This window comes from Bemisia tabaci, chromosome 1 (genome assembly GCF_918797505.1).
Source record: "Bemisia tabaci chromosome 1, PGI_BMITA_v3".
NCBI lineage: Eukaryota > Metazoa > Arthropoda > Insecta > Hemiptera > Aleyrodidae > Bemisia > Bemisia tabaci.
In genome coordinates this window covers 79630270-79652284 of record NC_092793.1, presented here as the reverse complement: position 1 = coordinate 79652284, position 22015 = coordinate 79630270, and the positions used below count along the sequence as shown (strand labels likewise).

Here is a 22015-nt window from a genome sequence, read left to right as displayed (position 1 = left end):
CAACTCTCGAATGTTCATACGGCCTTCTTCCTTACTGCCGTGCTAAGGAAGAATGCCGTATGACCATGCGGGAGTTGCCAAATTTCCCTTGATAAAACATGTATTTTTGACATCATTCATAGAATTTCTTCCTTGAAATTTTCAGATATTTTGGATTCAATTGCGTACAAAATTGTCTGAAAATTTGAGAAAATAACATTCACAGTTTTCCCAGTAATTTCGTTTTTTTTTCGGAAGAAACTTAGCAAATTTCGAATGTTCATACGGCGTTTTTCCTTAGCGAGGCAGTAATGAAGGCAGGCGCGGGCGGCCTAGGCGCGCGAGCTTAATTATCTGCGGGGCTGGCGGGAGTCGCGGGGCGGGATGAGCGGGCGAGTGAACGGGGAACGAGCTCGGAGGTGCTCCCGGGTCGGGTCGGCCGGGAGGCCGGCGTCGCGGCGGCGCTGCGCCGCGCGGGCCAATGGGTGCGGGGCGTCCGGCCGGCGTCGTGCGCCCCCATTGGCCCGCTCGGGGGCGGCCCAGATCCCCGGCGCTGTCCCGCCGCCGCACCACCGCGTCCAGTCTCCCGTGGATGCTGCGCTCAACCGCCGCCCAAGCTCTGATAAGCTCCCAAAGCTCGCACTTTCGCTGATAACACCCGCGCTCGCTCCCGCTTCTTTGTTGCCCATGCGTTTTTTGTCTCCTCCATTGTCCGTGGGTCGCCCTGTTGATCCCTAATAAGCCGCGCTTTAATGACCGCACTTCGCCGTACAGCACCCACTCATATTCCCGCAAAATACGTTTCTGAGTGATTCTTCGGCTACTGATAACGCGAAACTTTTACTGATAACACACCCTGTAGCTTTGTGAAAAGTGGTTTTCTCGTATGTTATTCAACCGACATTTGTTGTATTCGAGTTGCTCTTTTAGCTGCTGGTTACGTGAAAGCTCATTTTTTTCGAATTTTGTCCTGGTGCGTGTTCGGGTTTTGTGAATAGAATTTCCTCGTTTTGAAGACTAAAAATATCTAAAAAAAATTAGTGCGTTGTGTGTAATCTATGCCAGCTCATCCGTGCACAATACTTTACGCCTACTTTGGAATAGCTGCCTCCGAAGCTTTTAATAATGCGGATTACGGTGCAAAAACTTTGATTTTCTTTGTTCGTTGTCTCCGCCACGGCAAAGGCTTCTAAGAATTTAAAGCGATGACTTTCCTCCTGAAATTCTGTTTTTGAATCGCGTAGCTTTATATTCGTGGCTCATATGATTTGTACTTTTTAACAAAGGTCTTTTCAACTCAATATTGAAAAGCAGGTCTCTCTGAGAATTTGGATTATATAACAATTCTAGTAGCACACGTGTTGTATGCCTGGGAAAAACTCATTGAATTCGTTGCAACTCCATGATGCATAGTACTTTTTTACGAAATGATTACTGCTGGCATTAAAACATCAAGTTCAAGTCGGGATTCTCCGAAGTTTTTTTTAAAAAATCTGCTTTTGAACTCAAAGCTTGCCTCGAGGTAGTTAAGTAACAGCCGCGACTTCTCTTGTAATAATTCAGATGATCTATCACATACTTCTTTTTTGCTCATACTAGCATAATTTTTGACGCATTAAGCTTATCGACCTACATCAAAATTCAGCCTTTAAAATTCAATAAACTCATTTTTTTTGTTATTAAGTAATACCAGAAAGTATAACTAATGTTTATCATTTCTATTTCCATTTTTTATCATTCCCTTTAACGATAAAAGGATAGAAGGAATTTTCAAATTTATCTAAGCTCGTCCCTTGAAATGTGTAAATAAAGTATCGTAATTAAGTCGGCATCTAATCGTCGAGATGCTCCCGTCTTTTTTTGATTGCGTGACTGAATTCTTTGATAACTTAACAATAATGATTTGTGCGTTTAAACTAAAATCACAAGAGTGAATTTGAACTTACTTGAGGGTATATTTTTGTGCGGGATTGCCCTAATTCAACTACGGCTGTGATAATCGAAGTGGTGCAAACTGGATCTTCAACAAAAAAATCTGACGGAGAGTTTCATTAGGTAAGTTTGTTCTCAAAGTAGCATAAGTAGCTATAGATGTTGGGGCACTTTTTAAAATAAATACACTTTCGCTCTTCCCTGTATGAGTGAAGTTCTTTAAAGAAAATATAACAATTATCAATGGAGGGGTGAAATTTCTCATGCTGAGGGTTGAAAAAATATAGGCTTATCTTTAATTTACCCTGCAATGGCAATGAATCTGATTCCATCTGTTGGAAAAGATAACATAGAACAGAAAAAAACAAGCATTGAACGGAAAATGTATTAATGCATCGTAAAAATACAGTACACTGCCTCCTTGATAGAACTCTATGCCATGCATTTACATTTTTATTGATCATTTTTTACGTTTGATGGAAAAGTTGTAACTTCTCTCGTTTCTCAAACTACGCGAAAAAGGATGTGATCGTCAATATTGTCTCAGAAATATTTTTGTCATGTGCTCGTTTTGAAAAAAAAGAGGCAACAATACTGTGGTTTATAATAGACATACAAATTGGACGAGAGATTTTTCGTTTTTCAACAGATATACCTCTGTTGAAGACCCCACGACATGGCATTTGAAAACAGCCCCTGAATACAACAATTCGTGCTCGTTGGATGTGCGTGTTGCTGATGAGAATAAATGAAGGCGCTACGGATTTCCTCGGACACCTGCTGTTTTACTCGCAATGCTGTCGAAACTGAACTCCAGTTGAACTACATTTTGCAGTAAAAACAACTATTTCTGGTTCATGTTAGAGAGAAAATAGATGTCATTTGATTCCTCTCGTAGGCAGGTGCTTTCATAGATGAACCAAAATTAGTGATTCCTTTTTACAGTATGTAGTCCAATTAGCGAGAAACCCCAGTGGTCTGATTAATGAAAATATATCGGCCTGATAAGACAAAACTAAGCCCTATCTTAATCCTGAAATACATCGCATTTCGATGTCTCATCGGCTTACTTTAAATTTGCAATAATCGGCTCGTGGGGGCTGTAGGAATGAGTTACTAGGCATGGTCTGAACTAGAATAAACGTCACAGGTTTTCTCATAAAAATATCATGCAGAAAACAATTCACAATATGAAAAGTTCAGAGGTCAACTCTTGAACAAGATATTAACAAGAAGGATTCTGAACATACATCAAATGCTAGTTAGATTATACGAATGACATCATTGCATTTCTTTCATTTAATCATTGTTAATTAGACAGCACCAATGTATTGTTCGATAGTTAATATCCAGACTTCCCGTTGACATTCGTTTCCTTCGTGCAAGTTTGAAGAGGAACTTTCCTAAATGTTGGATTTGATGAAATTTGGATAAAATTTCAATTTTACATGTTTTAAATTTAGGATTAATTAAAACTAATGAATAAAATTCAGCACAAAAAAAAAAAAAAAAAATTCAAATTTCATTTTGAAAGAGTTGGTCAACGTTACAATGAAGAATGGAGGGAACCTGAAAAAAGTGTTCGCAACTACCCTTCGATGTTTACCGTAGCTTTTACTGAGTAAATTGACGACGAAATCGACTCTCAAGAGAAAGAGTCTACTTAAGCATAATGAAGAAGGGCAAAGGCTGCCAAGTTGGGCGAGAAACTGGGAGTATATCCTAAGAGAGTGTGAATACTGGGATTTATACAGGGTGACGTCAGCAACGGACGCTGGGGATATTTCCGCCTGTCAAAATATTTAATAATCATGTGGAAACAGCACATTACGCGGGGCAACAAATTAAAAACGCAACAATGGGAGAGAGGGACTACCACTTCATTTGAACAAATAACTCGCGGTTGTGGGCGCGAACGGAGGGGTGAGGACGCTTGCCCGCTTAGCCAACACAAAAATGACTGGAATCACAATGGAATCCGGGAAAGGTGTCAAAGGCGCTCAACTAATTCCGGAAAGTTTTCGCCCCGAAACAAGACTTTCACATTGTTGCCATTATGTTCCCGCTAAGAAACATCCATGAAATTTACTCATAACGTGGATACCTTCTTCAAGCAGCCACCGGTTGCTTTCTCGCCTATGTGCTAAGGAAAAACGCCATACGAACTTTTGAATGTTGCCAAATTTCCAGCGATAAAATATTTATATTTGAAGAAAGTTATCACTATTTTTCCTCAACATTTTCAGACATTTTAGTTTGTATTACGAACAAAATTCTTTGAAAAACTGAAAAAAATTATTTAAAAATTTTACCGAAAATTTGTGATTAATCAAAGTTACATTTGGCAACGTCTGAAGGTTTATTAGGCGTTTTCCGTTAGCACGGCAGGGGTGGCCTACCACTATTGGTATAGAAAGTGCGTGGTCGTGTGGGGCTTCAAAATTTCTTTCGTTTCCTATATTTATTTCAATTTGAGAGGCTTTCATGCATTTTTTTCTTGTTTTTTTTTTAAAACAAAATTTTCACAGATTATGATTTAATTCTGAGGCATGCCATCATTATTGAAAAGTTCAACTAGTGGATTAACCCTCCCTCCACCCTCAAAAAAATTGATAATCCTATTCATTTGTCTCCAGAAGATTTTCTCCTAAAAGCCATCACTGTGCTTTTCTATCCCTCCTCAGCCTTGACTAAGCGGCGATTTTTGGAAATTAGCAACTCCGTTTTTCTTCCATTTAAATGTATGTAAAATAATCGATTATCGGTTAGGCAGTTTGCCGCGCCTGAAATCGATATTTTTAATGGATTTTAATTGAGGAAAAACATTGCTGCCAACTTGCCCCGTCGCCCTGTCTAGGGGGAGGGGCTTCGAATTCACTGTCCAGGAAGGTGGTTACCTACCCTCGTAACGGCGCAGCGCACGTTGGAATAACTCAGTGGCGATTTCTTAAGTTGGCAACTTTGTTAACACTCCATTTAAATCCATTGAAAACATCGATTCTTTTACATACATTTAAATGGAGGAAAAATTAAGTTGCCAATTGTCATGAATCACCACTAGAACGAGTCCGGAGCATTATGTCAAAACTTTAAAAGCTTATAGCTAGATCCCGTTCGGGCCTGATTTATTCAATAATGGATATATCATGGCTGTGATATCCAATAATTTGCAATCACAGATGACGAGCATCATTGACGTGAGGCAAGCAATCGGCAAACACTTTGAGACTATTTTTAGGCATTTCTCTCTGATTCGTAAAAAGAAACAACTGTTAGGCTGTTTGCCGAGTTTTTGCTAATCTCTGTTGATACCCTTCAAAAATTCTCCTATATACTATATATCATCGACTTAAGACTAGACTTTGGTAACTAGTTAATCGCAGGACATATCAAACTGGGAGATCAACAACACAACTCGTTGTTAAATCGTTGTGCACCCTTGCAGATGGATATAATACATGATATAAACTGATGATTTGACAATGACGGGCTTCCAGTAACCACCCTCGCGTAATCATTTATTTATATTTTGCTTTCTCTCAAATCGTTTGAACGACTTATTTTTAGTTTTACCCGCCCTTTTCATGGCAAACTTTTGAGTTAGCAGACTTTTTTTTCCAATTGTGCTTTTTCTTTTATTAATAGTCCTTCTCTTCACTTTTTGAAGTCTCTGTAGGTATTTCAGTTGTGCCTGCATGTAAGTTTTCTTTCTTCTGACTCGAAAAACATTGTGTGAGGAAAATTTTCGTGAAAAACAAAGCTCAAGCCTTTAAGCTATACTTCCATACTTATTAGGTTAACCTGTTTCTTCAGCTGATCAAAGTATCTATTTAATTTCTCTGATATGAAATTCCCACCATTATATATGCTCTCATGTATTGTGATTCAGTGCGATGAGAATTTCTTGTCGAAGACGAGCGAAATAAAATTACACGGTGATAAATCTTCGCTCACAATTTTCGTTTCAAAATTAAATCTTATTACTTTATTTTAAAAGGAAATCATACGGTGAAATGTTTCTCAAGTAGTAGCTCTCTTCCCATAAAAATAAATTTAGAGGCTCAATTTCGAATTCAGCGCAGTATTCAAATTATTACGAATGACCCAATGTCTCACTGTAAACTAAAATGAACCTGAGTGGCATTAATAAATTGTATGTGCGGTGGAATTTTCAAAATAAAGCGTATAAAAGTAAACAGATTATTACGCGAATACAATTATTATAGCGTTGGAATACATGGGTAAATGAAACAGTTTACGGAAAATATTAAGCCCTCGAAATTCTCCGAGGCTATAAGAGTTTCATTTAACTCTGGAGTGGGGGACAATAAAAATGGAAAAGTTAAAATGTAAGTAATTTTCATCGGACATTCGTGTATAATTTACTTCCACTGCAATAAGGTACGATTTTAGATTATCCTCTATGCGTAATGCTCCCGTGGAGACTGTTTCCTAACCTCTAGAAAAAATAGAAAAAACTACATGATGCTGTAGCACTTACTAACCAGCTGTGCAGGTCAAGGTCAGTCAAAACGGAGCGTTTTTTTGACGTTCATGATCGCAGATGCAACGTGCATTTTAAGTGCAATGGCGCAATGACTCATTGGAACACATGAAACGTTGTCTAATGGAGCGGAAATTCCCATCTACTGAAAGGCGTTAATAGTTTATGGTATAAAATCACAACTCCTATCGATCTGTTTTGAAGGACAGAAACATGAGTGGACTGGATCTTGCTCTTTCTTTTTTTCTTTAAAAAATTGAAGTTGATTCATCCACATTTCATATGGTTTGTAAGAGATCTCTCCAACGAACTGGGACTTGACGCGCAATGAAGCGGATAGACCATGCAAGTGCAATTAAACATTTTATATGAAACATGAAGAAAAAAACACACAAACACACACATGCAAAGTACTGTCGGAATGAGTCAGTGCACTGAACATGTAATTATTATTTCAAGAACATTATTCAGTTCAGTCGAGTTTCCCGACAGTGCTGGCTGTGTGTGTTTTAGTAACGATCAGAAATTGTTGTGAATTATTGCAAAATGTTAGTATTCATGTCTCTAATACTTATTTTTATTCATCAAACTACGCACCTTTGCGCTAAAAAGAAAGTTGGTGTTTGCTTCGGCTAAACTTAGTTGGTGCGTTGCCCCAACTTCTACTAGATAGCTAACTAGGTATTGTTGTAGATGTATAAGCCCTCTTCCACGCACAAACTTTTAAGCTCACATACTCGTACACTGCCGTGCTAAACAGGACGCCGTATAAACATTCAAGAGTTATCATTTTATCAATTTTATTAATGTTTCAGGTTAAAAGCAGCTATACCTCTGGTGTAGAACATCAATTTTATTCTCAGCCATAAGATGAAAGACTCCAAAATTGAAATATTGAAGCTGAAAAAGGTTGTAAAGCACACTGTGTGAGGAAAACACTGAAATGCATGTGAATAAAATTTAGAAAACGTGTAACAGACTACCTCCCTTTTTAGGAGAGAAAAGTTTTCAACAAAGAATCGAAACTTTCCTAGGGTTGGAGAAGGGGGGGGGGGGGTTGCAGTGTATATCGACTTTGGATCTCACGAATTTAAGTAGGCATAGAATTCAGTCAATCAAATCCCAACTGCTTGTCGCTTGCTGGTCTGATTGACCTCTGTGGCGTCCCAGTAGTACATGGCGACTCAGATGTACTCTATGACTGAAATGTGACTTGATTAATTTCTGTCAAGCATATTCCGATATTCAGTGTTAAAATGGAACTTAACACGCGGTTTGCTTCCGAGCAGACCTTAGGTTCAGGGGCGGCATATCATCAATTCTTTCAATGAAAAGTGGCCGCAGGAAGTCTACGTCTGTCACCTGTTTGTATTTTTCGGGCAGAATTGTCGGAGCAGGGCTTGCCTATCCATCACATTCGGTTGGTGTGTACGCGGCAACTTTGTCTGCCTCAGATGTTCGGTACTGAATTCCAGTGGTTATGTTAAAGCCACTGAAGTTGAGAATTTGATTTTTAATACATTTTTCCGTTTTTTGCACCTGAAAATGAGGCTGCAACGGCTTGAGACGTGTCGCCTTTTCTGGTTTTTCAATGTTTTTAGCTTTTTTTACCCATTCTGAAATCTCTTTAAATTTTACACGGTTTGAGTAATGCGTGTTGCCTGTTCGAATGTTGGCAGGAACGGAGGACTATGCGAGCCTTCAGGGTGCAGTGGCGGAGCTGACAACGTGATGTCTTGCCGGCTGGCTGACCTGTCCGGACTCAGTCGGATGAAGAAGACACAGGATGAGCACATTAAGCGTCCCATGAACGCCTTCATGGTTTGGTCGCGTTTGCAGAGGCGGAAAATTGCTCAAGACAATCCCAAAATGCACAATTCAGAGATCTCCAAGCGTCTAGGTTCGTACCATGACTCTTCAATGACAAAAATATGAAGGTGAATGCATAGCATGAAAGACTCTATAATCCATGAAATTCGGTATTCCTAAACTCTAAGTACTGATTTCATGATGTGATAATGCAGGATTAGGGATGACCTATTTTTTCCACGGGGTACCATATGTAAATATACAGCAAAACATCCTAGATTCCAACCAACTCTTATCTGAATAAGATGGAAAATCATCAATTGCCCATAAATAGAATTGAGGAGCTTAGACGAAAAGGCGCATAATTGCAGTTTTTGCTATTTCGAGAAATACGTGATTGAAGTTTCGAAGTCGCATGGATCCTTATGGCGGTAAGAAAGTTCAAACTGACTTTTTGATGCTTTAAATTTGGAATTCGGGGGCGAATTTTTCACAGAATATGCGTTAAGACTAATTTTACTTAAAATCATTCTACCGTGCTAAGGAGAAACGCCGTATGAGGCTCAAGGCGTTGCCAAATTTCTTTGATAAAACAAGAATTCCCTACTAAACTTATGAATATTTTTCTTTCAATTTTTTCAGGGAATTTCACTCGTATTTTGCTCTAAAGTTCCTGAAAATTTGAAGGAAAATTATTCATAACTTTTCTCAAAAATATACAAATTATCAATGGAAATTTGGCAACTCTTGAATGTTCATACGGCGTTATTTCTCAGCATGACAGCATTAATATCTCAATTTCTTCAAAAACTGGACTTATGCGCATTGTCTTCCAAGTCCCTGAATGTATTAATGTCTGGGGGATGGGCTTGATTTGCCCTTCCCGTAGGACACACTGGAAAAAAACACATTGGATCTAGAGTCAAGACTCTTGAAAACATTGACAAGAAAATATACTCTTGATTCAATCAGATTTAAACTTAAATCAAAAGGAAATCCGCTCAAATTAAGAGGCTGGGTTCATGATTTAAGCTTAAATCCGATTGAATCAAGAGTATTTTTTCTTGTCGATGTTTTCAAGAGTCTGGATTCTAGATCCAATGTGTTTTTTTTTTTTTTTTTTTTTCCAGTGCATGTAAAATTCAGATTTTCAGACTTTCGCCCACCGATCAAAACGGATTGAATTGTGATTGTATGAAAATAATGGATCGATGCGACAAGTTGTAAGGGAAGGTGCGCGAGATAGCGCCATTGGTGGATGCGTCGAGCTCGTCTTGCAAGTCTAGGTGAAGGGCGCGTCGGGATCGCGAGGGCGAGGAACCAATTACGGCCGATAAAAAAGGAGCCGAGAGACAATCGACGTGACGGGTGGGGGGCGGGGGGCGGCGGAGCACAATGGGGATTGGCAGACGACGGGGGGTGGGGGGCGAGGGTGGAGCCGCCTCAAGAAAGATGGCTGGTGCATTGGGCACTGTAGTTGGATCGCGGCTTGCTCTGTACGAGTTGCAGCGCAGCGCGGCGCATCTTATATCTATCCGCGAACAAGATTCAACACATCGCATCATTCGCACCTCGGCCTTGTACAGTTCACTCAATCGCTGCACCAACGGCGTAAAATAGACTACATTTTGCAATTTGGAACTATTAATTCTAGCCAGGTTTAAAAACGACGTATGTGCCATTAGTTTCCCTGTGCACATAAGTGTTTTTCCAGAAGAACCAGAATTTATAGTTCCAAATTGCAAAATGTAGTCTAAATGTATTTGCCAGTCTCCTCACTTTCCCTGTCAAGAAACAAACCTCTCTTTTTGAATCTTCCGCCAACGGTTGAAAAAATAATTATCATAGTTATCATAATTATCGTACACATTACGCCGCATTGGCGGATCCAGCAAATTGGCAACGATTTTTTTTCTCCATTTAGACCTGTGGAAATGTATCGACTCTCGGAGGGACCAGGTGCTCCGACAAGAATCGATTATTCAACATGGGTTTAAATGAAGGAAAGCCGGTGTTGTCAAATTGCTGGATCCGCTTAAGCTGTCAGGAAACTAACGTCCTTTTTTGGATCTTTCGCCAACGGTTGAAAAAATAATTATATCACATCACGCCGTTCAGAGATAGAAAATTTCATTAAATATTTTGGCACTTTTGAAGATGCATCCAGGAGACCAAGAAACGCATAGAGACAATGATTCTTGATTTTGACATTTTTCACCCAAGCCTAAAACGCGTTGTATATGTTTTGTAAATATTCCACTGTTCATTGTGTCTGGAATTCTTGGGTATTGTCATATTTTTTTAATACTCCAAAAATGTGAACTAAAAGATAGGCTGTTAATCTGTACAAATATATTGTTAAAAAAAGGCTTAGAAATGAAATTAAAAGAGGAAAAAATCGAGTGTCGACGAAGCCGGATTCAGGGGAGGCGTATTCGAGGCTATTTTTTAAACTTTTCCTCCGAATTTAAACGACACCTTATTGGCAACATAGAGCAGAGCGTAGCGTGATTACACCTCGCGCCATCGCGCCTTCAATTTTGCAGACGCAACGCGGACATCCATTAAGCACGAATAGTTGTATCTCTGCGCCGTCGTTAACGCGCTTCCTTTTTCCTTGCTATATCACCATATTGTGTCTGTTTTCCTTTGTTTTATTTTTGGTGTACTTTCAAAGGCTGCGTAGGCAACACAGCAAAATGAAGAGGGGATATAATCGGAACTCCTACTTTGACTTTTCTCCCGAATCTAAGGGAAATTTCATTGGCAGCATTGTGAGTTTACGCCTCGCTCGATAGGTCCTTCAATTTTGCAGACGCAACACGGACATCCATTAAGTACGAATAGTTGTATCTCTGCGCCGTCGTCAACGCGCTTCCTTTTTCCTTGCTCTATCACCATATTGTGTCTGTTTTCGTTTGGTTTGGAGGTTAGGGAGCTACATTCCCTCTAAACTCCCATCTGTGACCCCTTTTCGTGTGTGGCACCTCATTAGGGTAGTTTATACTGCCGCATCAACAGGGAGACCATCGGAAACGCTCTCTAAACCTCCGAAGGTTTGATTAATAATTCCGAAAAAAAATAACAAATTTCAAATTTTGCGAAATTTATTGGGACCTTTTAAAATTTCATGAAATTTTAAAACGTGAAATTTCACCTTCCATCCCTGATTACGTTGTTTCCTGAGCAAAAGAACGTATCTCCATCCCAAGGTTGCAAAATCTACTACACAATTCTTTTTCTCACATAAATGACAACTTGATTGCATTCTAATGATTTGCTGATTTTTCATGGTAATCCATGGAATAATCTATGAAACAGTAAAGAGTACCCGATGGTTTTCGAGTAAAAAAAACACAAATATTAAGCAGAAATTCGGAAACGTTAAAATGGAGTTACGTTCCTTCATCTTAGGAGCAGAAAATACAGGGTGTCCCAGGAGTCCAGAGCCAGACTGCGGAAGAGCGTGCTTTATAGGTTCAAAAACTACTCTTTCCTTTTTAAAGTTTAAAAAAGAAAAGCCTCCGGTCGGAGAAACGGTCTCAAATTTTTCGGCAAAATCATCATGATTTCTAAATTTTGGCGACGCACAGTGGATCGAGTCAACCAGAGAGGTCCGACATAAAACTTTTGACTAAAACTGCAAATTTTGATGATTAATTCGTCACATTTTTAAATTTTGAGGAGTGTTTTTTTTTTTTAAAAAAAAATTACGAGAAAACTTTTGGAACCACTTTTAAAATCTCAAAATTTTGTTCAATCGGATTTAGAGGCTTTTCAAGTTTCTAAATTTTGTCCGACCTGTTCCATTGACTCGATCCACTGTGCGACGGTGCTGGACCAACACTCTCAGAAGTTCATAGAGGGGAAGGGAAGTTCTTCATGGATTTTGGTCTACGGGGCGTAAGGTTCGTAAAGGCGTCTCTGTATTTCAACATGAGCCCAGGAACGCATAGATTACACAGAGAGCAGGGCTCACTTGGATATTGAGATACGCCCTTACGTCAGAGGGGCGACGATATGAGTAAAAGCAGTTTTCTGACTTTGTTAGGCAACGCCCGCATCAAGGTATAGGCATTGGGCTCTAATTGGTTCCAAAATTCAAACTACATGCACATCAGAATCGTTTCTCATATTTACTTAGCCCTTCGTCTCCATTATACTCCGTGCTAAGGAAGAACGCCGTATGAACATTCGAGAGTTGCCAATGTCCCTAGGTAAAACATGTATTTTTGACAACATTCATGCATATTTTCCTTGAAATTTTCAGATATTTTAGATAAAATTGGGTACGAAATTGTGTCAAATTTTTGGGAAATAATATTCACAATTTTCCTCGTAATTTCGGTACTATCGGAAACTTGGCTACGTCTGAAGGCTCATATGCGTTCTTCCTTCACGCAGCACAACCATCGATGTATAATTCGTTTTCTAAAAATTAGTTGATTTTGCGGCCTGAAATCTCTTATTCGATAGTTCACCAGAGGTTCACCTCTCGATAGAACAATACGTGACGGTTCTTAGAAATTTGGAATTTTTCTGAGAGATCTATGGATGAATGCGCCCTTTTGTTTTGCCACCAACTCAGTTCGTGCCGAAAAACTTGGAAAATTTTCTCTCGCTCTGCAGCGGTGACGGAAATTTTTCCTCCATTCGAAACTTTTCCTGTTGCCACGATTGTGTTTTGTCTCATTGTTTGCTTTATTTCTTTTTTTTCGGTACGCGGTAAACCAGTGAGAGACAATTTTATTCTATGAATTCTTGAATGAACGGCCCAATATGATTTTTGTACAGAAGAGAGAAAGAGCAGTATCAGTGGTAGCAAAACGGGTTCAAGCAGTGGAGCAGTGATTATTCTGCAATTTAATCATATAATTTACAAATTTCGGAGGTCTTGTTACATATTTTAGTCAGAAAGTTATACGTTTTTATTTTTAACAATATACCTCTATTTTGGTTTTAACTAATTTCGTGTGAAGATTGTTGACATACGGAACAGATCGTTGCCCATTAGGACTTCTTTCGTCTCCATCAGTCGTCGATGCATCTTTCTTTTTCTGAAAAGCGATTAGATTCTGTGGCCTGAACTCGTTTATTCGATAGACCCCTCTAAACTTGCGTTGTGCCCTCAACATCATATGATTCTGTGCAACACCTCTGTTGAGAAATAGTCACTTGGGGCTGCGCGGCGGGCATGTTAGCGCGGAACGTGCATTGGCGCCTACAAACCTAAGGGGATACTTCAAGCATTACGCAATGCGCGAAGTATCCCTGTTGGGTTTGTAGGCGCCAACGCGCGTTTCGCGCCAACAGTGCGCCGCTCCGCTCTGTGCCTTTAGGCTCTAATATTCAAACTCGTGGAGTCCACGTTTTTCAACTCATTATCTGTATGTATTTACATCTTGACTTCGCCTTCTCTCTACCAGATTCCTTGCTTGTTGCTCTTGCATTCCTTCCATTTCGGCAGATTAATTCGTTAGTTGAGCGGCTTTTAATGACGAGAACAATAAATTAATGATAAAGAGACTTAATTTTTGTTTTTATGGAATGAGGACATCTTTTGAACGGAAACCATATAATCGCGCAATCCTGCATCTACCAAAAAAAGGGGGAGAAAACTGATTCTTCGCAAATTGCATCGGTAGTTAAACTCGCCAATAGGTTTCCTCCAGCATTACGTTTTCTCGGAAGAGACTCAAGTTGAAATTCCCGTCAGCAAAAGTACGTTAAGTATCAAAATCTGTGCGGAACTTTAAAAAAATTATGTTTATTGAGGGGATGCCATGCAGCCTGCCAGTAGCACTCAAGAGCGACACCCAAAGTCCAAGTGTTGCCAAAACATATTTTTTTTTACTGAATTTTCCGGAGGTATGCAGATGATCCTGGAGAACGAAGTGTTAAGTTCGGAAAGAAGAACAACACTGTTGGAAAAGGCAACGGTCTGTATTATCAACTCGACGGGAGCTCACCCTCGAATGGGTTCCTGGACCCATTGTTTGACGCCGATCTCTTGATTGGCAGCCGAATCAAAAAGATCTTCATCAGCTTTATCTCCCCGACCAATGCATCAATAATTGTCAAATTGAGCGAGAAAAGAAAATAAATCCATTGAGTGGTTTGTATACAGCTATTCGTTGCCACATTAGATGATGACATTGGTAGCTGCATATTCATTTGAAGCTTTCGATTTTTGCGTTGAAATTGGAAAGCAACCGTCCTTTTTAACAATGATCCTAGAGAGCTAATGCGCAATTTATTGTAAGAGGGTAAAAATCTGATATGAAAGTAGTCGTAATTCATGGTTGACGAGGATAAAGGAGTAAAGTCAAGTAACATTCATGTAATTTCGAGAAAAATGCACTTAAATTGAACAATTACATTGAATTTTATGGGACGGATCAAGTTTGAAATAAAAAATCCAGCTTAAATTTGAGGAAGAAAGCTCTGCATACGACTAAAATTACGCAAAATGGTTAGTCAACTCAATTTTTCTCAAGAATATCCCTTAAAATCTTTATTCATGACCCCTTCAACTTCAGTATGGAAATTTTACAGTTAAACTCAGTTACTAAAAATTTCCTCTTTCAAAAATATCAAAATAAATTTACCAGCTGACCCGTAGCAACAGTTACTGGTACTTAGATGTTTTCAGTATAATTCTTGCTGAATTAAGATTAATCCAATTAAAATATTAAACGGTTTTGCTAGTGTAATCACCTTCACACTGCCGTTAAAAATAGTAATTGGAATATTGAGAGACGTTATTGAAAAGGTGTAACCGTCAGATTCAACACAAAATAAAGGATCATGCATTTTTATAATGCAGACACGACAACAAGACCTTATAGGTAAAAATTGATGATCATCGAGCATTTGGGGCTCAGATATCTCGAAATTGCACCATTGAAGTATGCCAAGCAGATTTTAACCATATAGCATCACTAGGAAAAGAGAGGAAGGAACGGACAGAAAAACGCAGAAAATATAGAATATTTCTCAGGGGGTTTGGCAACTAGTTCGATTATCTCCCGATCCTCTCCGAGCAAACAAAGTGTAACCCTACATCGGTTGTATAAGAACGTGCCACCAAAGCATTATTTTGTTGTAATTGATTTTATTGTTTCTTTTCATCCCCTATAGAGCTATTCTTCGGGCGTCAGTGGTTTCGACGGATTTAAACGGTTCAGGTCAAAGGTTCGGCACCTCACGGTTTGGATGATTGAGGCTTTATTAAGTTGTTAAGATGTGAGGTTTATTTTTTTCCCCCTTTCAGCTTCCTTTCAAGGCGTTAACAACGCCCAAACATCGAAGTAAAATGATGATCTGCCCACACAGTGGCGTATTCATTAGCAAAGTAATTTCAATCGATGACTCAGTTCTTTTCCCCATAATTTGCTTTCCTACGGTTTGCCGGTGATGGCTCAAAGCGTTAAGAATGATACTTTTTTCAAGTTTTCTGAAAAAAGTGAGGATAGGAACATAGTATTTTGAAACGTTCCGCCTAAACTTTGGTATACAAGTAATGAATATGATTATAATACAAATACCAGTTAACTTCTTACGTTTAACGTTTTCCAGTACACTTCCTTAGCTTCCAATAAGAAATGGAGTTGTTGTACAATAATCGTGGTTTAGAATAAGGACTCGCAATAAATGACCTCTTCTGCTAATAGTAAGAAGTGATTCATTTTAATTTGAGCCAGAAAACTGATTTTTGATGCCTCTCCTGACGATTCATCATCAGTTAGGTTGGGTCAGAGAACGGAAATACGGTTATTATTATACAGCACAAACGATTTGGTTTGTCAATTGAAACTTCCAGCATAGGCAGATGCAGACATTTCAAACGGGGAGGGGGCAGAAACGGGTCCAGAGACTCCCCCCAGAAATTTTTCGAAATTTTAATTCATTCAATATGCAGTTTGAGTCAATTTTGTCATGAAAAATTACTAAATACAAGCATCCTTCTTCTTTCCTCCGATCCTTACTTCTTTCTATCTCCTCGCCCTTTTTTCCTCCTTTTTTCGGGTGAAAGAAGGGAGAGGGGGCCTTTTCCATTCCCCCTCCCTCTTGGACCCGCCTATGAGTTTAGGTCAATGTGATCAAACTCTCAGTTCATGTTCTTGCAATTTTAAATCATTATTTGTTCTTATTGTGTGTACGTACTTTGTTCGCATTGATTTTTTTTTCAATATAATCTATCATAATATAAAACCAGCCTTCGTACTCTCTAGGTACAGCTTGTATACTCTGCACGGAAAAAGAAGTGTCAGGGGTTATCCCCTAAAATTGTGGTGCAACCCCAATTTGTTGGATGATATGGACATTTCTGATTAATTGTATTAGTACCGCAACTCAATTTAGGGTAGTACCGCAACATTTGGGTTAGTTCCCTAATATATTGGGGACACTACCATAATTAATTGGGGTACTACCACAATTAATTGGAAATGTCCATATCATCCAACAACCTGCTCGTGCTTTTTTCCGCGTGATCCGAGGATTAAAGCTGCCTACATCAAATTACTTACTTGAAACCTCCAAACAAATGTTTTCCTCGAAATTCTATGTGTGCCATGAGTGACGTTGCAACTGGAATACGCGAGAAGTAGGTGTTCAACGCGCACAATGTGCGAGTTAAACGCGGACGCATCCTATTAAGTGATTTCCGTGCTGCCCTAAATACTTTGCACCCAGCAGGGTAACAACGGGCAGACGTGAGGTAGACCGCGGGGGTCCATGACGACTTCTCAACCCCTTTTTTCCCACCATTGAGCCTGTGTCGGCACACATCATAGCAATGACAGATGACGCAACAGTTGAGGTCGGGGTCATCCGGCGTTTGACGCAACACCGCCGCAAAGTCATCGGACCAGAATTTTAACAGACGCCTGTGTTGATGACATAGTTGCCGAATTACTTGATCGCCTTCAGTTGGAATTTAAGGGGAAATTTGGCGGTTCATCTCCCAATTTGACGTCTACCCTGATAGACAAAATGCCACGAAAGTTCGATTCACATGGCTAAAGGAGCGAGAACCAACTCAAATCCTCGGTTGAATGGTCAATAAATTTCTGTGCTGAATAATTCAGCGCAAACTCTACCACAATCAACACAATATTTAGGGTTGTTTGTGTTTCGATTCTAATATCAATCAAATGTAACCGAAAGAAACTATGGTAGGTCATAATGTGTCATGATTTTGAATGTAGCGGTATACTTTTTAATGACTTGTATGCACATTTTATGTTTACAGGTGCAGAATGGAAACTACTAACAGAAAATGAGAAGAGACCTTTTATAGACGAAGCCAAAAGACTACGTGCAATGCATATGAAAGAACACCCGGACTATAAATATAGACCTCGAAGGAAACCAAAAACGCTCAGGAAAGATGGTTATCCCTACAGTATGCCATACCAATCTGTACCTATCGACGCTCTCAGAGCAGGTAAGAATTTCAATATGTGGTTGTAATTAATGCATGCGTGAGTCAGCAAAATTAGCATACTGCGAAACAATGATTTTAGTTTATTCGTCGTAATTTAGTGACCACTAGAACGAAGTAAGAAAAAAAACACGTGTTTTAATTCATAGGCGGATCCAAAGGGAGAGGAGGGCGTAAGGGGTATGCGCTCTCCCCCGTTCATCCGAATAAGAGGGGTAAGAAAAAGGGAAGAGAGAAAAACAAGGACGAAGCGGAGGAGAAAAGAATGAGGAAGGACGCTTCATTTGGTATATTTATTCATGAAAAAATTGAATCAGACTGCATATTAGATGCTTTAAAATTTCGAAAATTTTCTGGAGTGCCCCCCCAAGCCCCCCATACGCCCCCCTCGCGAGGTGTCTGGATCCGCCTATGGCTTTATTTACAAAATTGAATGGTCTTTCATTTTGGCCGAGAATAATATTTTAGGTATTTAGTTTCACCACTGTTGTTGAACTCTTGTGTCAAAACTGCAATGTTCTTCTTATCCTCAAGCGCACCCCAACGGAATTCCGCGGTTAGTGTTCTATTTCCCTTGAACTTAGCTATTCTCGGCCAATTAAGCTGCACCACTACCAAGTCTTTGATTGGATCTTCGATCCCTCTATAAAAAAGTTGACCCTCCCCGAATCTAATGTTCTTAAACATCCAGTCTATGCCAGCACGTGCAGCGAAGATCATGAAGAGAAAATCATCCTTCCTTCTGATACAAACCATAGACTTACCGACCGGAAAGGCCTTTTGGCGTGTCCGTCTTTCCTCCACGATTGGGAAGATATCGGGGCGCAGTTTCGGGTACGCAAATAGAACAGAGCACAACTCATCCTGTTTAAGGATATCTATGTACTTGAAGAGGTGTCTGATAGATGACGTCAAAGATTCGAAGCTACTGTTAGTTTTATCAAAAACCTCTAATGCCTGCAGGTATCGGTCCACGTCCTCTTTCAGCTCCTTGTTCTTGCCGAAAAAGTTGTCCACTCCTGTCTCGCAATTAACGTCTATCAGACATACCTATAATAACATTAGAAAAATGAATTGAAATGAAGGGTATCAATGAAGGCCGTTTTGGGCCCGCCCTGAATTTCCTCAGCTCCAGGATTTTTATCTCATTGGTTAAGGTCTATGGTTTGCGGAATGCATCATGATTTGCTCATTTTCGGGTCTAATACTGGCCTAAACATAGGTCCGAGGGCCGAGTCAGGCAAAACATGTGGGTTTGCTGGTGAGATGCTGAAAATCTACATTTTCTGTCAGAATGAGCCCTCAGACTCATGTTTAGGTCAGAAGTAGAACCAAAAACGGACCAAAAATGACCCAATCATGATGCACACCGTAAAACATAGACTTTCAAGGAGCCGAAAATTGTAGAATAGAGGAAATTCAGCTAAGATAGGCCTTAATACGTCCCTTATCGATACCCTTCATTTGCCTTTTTTGAAATTTCCTTTAATGCTTTAAATGCTCACGTCTTTGTGACAAACAATTTTACCTGGAAAAATCACGATGATTATAATAGCGACAGCAAAATTTCTTTTCAAAGTTGCAACATTCCCAGATTTTATTTACTTTCGATGCAGTATTGCTCATAAAATGCATGGATGAACGCCACCTACCGAAATTAAAATTGTAGTTAATGCCAAGAGATATAACTGCTTGGTTTGAAAATGTATGTCCATCATATATTGCACTTATGTAGGCGAATCTCATCAAAAACAATGCAATTTTATGTGCGGCTGAAAGTAAATCAATACTTGAAAGAGACACGATCCAAGACGACCTCACCCACTCGGACTCTTAAATATAACAAACTTCAATAAAACTGACGGCATTGACGAGACTGAACTAGTTCAAAACTGATAAAAGATAAGATTGAGTCTGTCGTGTGTGTGGCTTAATTGATTATGTGTATTTTCAATTTCGGAGCTTTAATGTACGGCTGTAAGAATATACCTATAAATTAAGAGAATAGGAGGGGGAGAGGGGGTGAGAGAGAAGAGAGGAGAGAGACTCTCTTATTGCTTCTGAATTATGGAAATACTTTGGACTGGTTTCACTTAGAATACCTAAGTAAAGCGAGTAATGTGGACACTCTGGTATCATGGAAAATTCATTTTTCAATAAATTGGTCTCTTGAATTTGTATCTATTGATAAAATTACTGATGGCAGAGATTATAAGAAGCCGAGCATGTGATAGAGGCCTGAAAACTACAGTACTTGTATAGGAAGAGTACGGACTTGTCGGTAATTTTGAGGTTAGGCTATGAGACTTTAGGGCCCAAAAGAGCAGCCAGCCCGTGAAATCAAATTATCCAGGATTCATTACAATTTTTACGACTCGTCGTCTGTAAAGCATCGTATTTGACTTATTTTTGCTTAAATTTACTCATTTTGTGAAAGAGACCCTCTTGGCTCATGTTTGTTTGTCATTGGAATCTGAGATTGACTGCGAAATTTGTACAGTTTTTTTCGTGTTAGAAGGTCGGCTGCCCTTCTTGGCTCCTACAAAGTTCCATGTTTCGACATATCCATACTTTCCCCATATAGGTGCTCTACAGAAAACCATGTCATGAGAACGAAAGCTTCGTATTTCTTTGAGAAAACCGCACCCGCAGTGGTCCCCGGCCGTGCATTGAGAGGGTGAGCATGAACACTGAACACCGAAGACTGAAGAAATGAGGAGAGGACTTTTTAGTCGGTGTTCACCCCTGGATATGTTGCCGGACGACGGTGGCGGTGGCGGGCGGCGCGGCGTCCTTAACTGCGCTCTAATAATAGGCCATTATTAACTCAATTGTATTTCGTAAGCCAGCTCAACTTTCTTCAAGAGTCTCGACTCGGTCGCCCCGGTCGGTGAGGTGCATTCAACGAACGACATTGTTGTCAGCTGAAAACCACATACTCGCGGGGAGATACTTTTTACTGTTTATTTAGTTCTCTCTTTAATCGGTTCGATTTCTTTATTTGTGTTTTGTTCTTTTGGATTATTCAAATAGTTTATTTCAAAAAAATGCTCAACTCTAAAATAAATAAAAATTTGAAGAGAAAAAAAAACTAAATTTAGCCGAAAACTTTTGGTGAATGGAAGCCTGGGTAGATCCTAGGGAGGGGGGGCTGTAGGGGGCGTGCGCTTCCTCTTCACCCGAAAGGGAGAAGGAAGAGGAAAGGCAGAAAGAAAGAAGGAAAGAGCGGAAGAAAGAAGAGGGAACAACACTTATATTGGGTAATTATTCATGACAAAATTGACTCGAAACGTCGCCACAAGTTTTACACGACGGGGGGAGGGTCCGCACGGTCAAAAATTTCTCTAAAGAGCGGCCTCAAGTAAAAAATTCCCAAAAATTACGAACAAATAATTTTTTTGGAAACTATTTTGGTTCGTTAGGGAAGTGGATCCAGACCTCTTGGACCCCCCCCCTCCCCCACCTCAAGTCGTTACGTCTTGGGGAAAGACGTCTTTTTGTAGAGGGCGTTGAATCGTTGGTCTGCCCTCCAGCCGCGGTATCATCTTATAAGGATATTTTTGTTCATTTTTTCTATCAAAACTTTACATATTTATATCTAGGGCGTGGTCAAAAGAATCTATTTAAACTTTAGCAAATTCGAATAAGATCATTACATCCTAATTTTAACACGCGGTATTCTTGCTTTCTGGTTCCAACATGAGGTTTGACAACAGCGCATTCGGCGTTGACTTACTGAGATTCAAGTGTGCAATATTGCGTTCTTCATCGTGTTTATGATTCCGCAAAGTTCCGCTTTTGAGCTCTGTGCGTGAGTACCCTACTCCAACCGCTTTCTTCCCCTTTATTATTTTATTATTTTTTCTCTTCCACGCCAGTTTTCGAGTGATTTTGCAAGTGTCGTTCGGCAAGAATCTGCGTTTCGGCGTGCAGTCTTTTGTGCGGTCGGAACTTGAACATGTTATCGACGGTCCTCGAGAAGGCTTGCGCGAAATTAAGAGTGCTTCAATTCGTGGGATGGTTATTTGCCGGAAATTCTCGCGCACGGGTAGATATTTCCAAGGTTTTTTTTTCCAAATCAAGGTCTCACAAAAGACGTCCTAGAGATGTAGCTTAATAGTTCGAAGCTATACCGCACCTTTGAAACAAAGAACATGAATACAACTTGGCAACATCGGGCAAATTTTAGGCCTGTGTAAAGACGCGTAGGCTCGCGTAGATGCAGGAGTAATAGATCGGACAAGGCATGTGATTAGGGTTCAATTATCAAACAATAGCAAGGAATATTTTAATACATCTTAAATTGTTAAACATATTTCTAGAGAAATCTGAAATTGATTGAA

At 39.7% G+C, this 22015-nt stretch overlaps 1 protein-coding gene and 1 long non-coding RNA gene across 4 annotated transcripts in view; one reads left to right on the top strand and one right to left on the bottom strand.

The window, feature by feature from the left end:
- Nucleotides 1–523: 523 nt before the first annotated feature.
- LOC109044014 (uncharacterized) overlaps nt 524–22015 on the top strand; it is a 42338-nt gene continuing 20846 nt past the window's right edge. Inside the window, exons 1-3 of one of the 3 annotated variants that reach the window (XM_019061468.2) lie at nt 524–2034; nt 8095–8315; nt 17481–17675. In XM_019061468.2, the coding sequence (XP_018917013.2) occupies nt 8147–8315; nt 17481–17675 (364 nt within the window). In that variant the 5' untranslated portion in view covers nt 524–2034; nt 8095–8146. Of the gene's footprint in view, nt 2035–6833; nt 6964–7041; nt 7061–8094; nt 8316–17480; nt 17676–22015 lie in introns of those variants that run through there. The other 2 variants (XM_019061467.2, XM_072306268.1) reach the window with 2 other exon arrangements.
- Nucleotides 17807–19655, bottom strand: LOC109044015 (uncharacterized). The gene is made up of 2 exons (XR_011900829.1): nt 19325–19655; nt 17807–18722 (listed from the first exon to the last, which is right to left on the bottom strand). It is a non-coding gene; the product is annotated as an uncharacterized lncRNA (long non-coding RNA).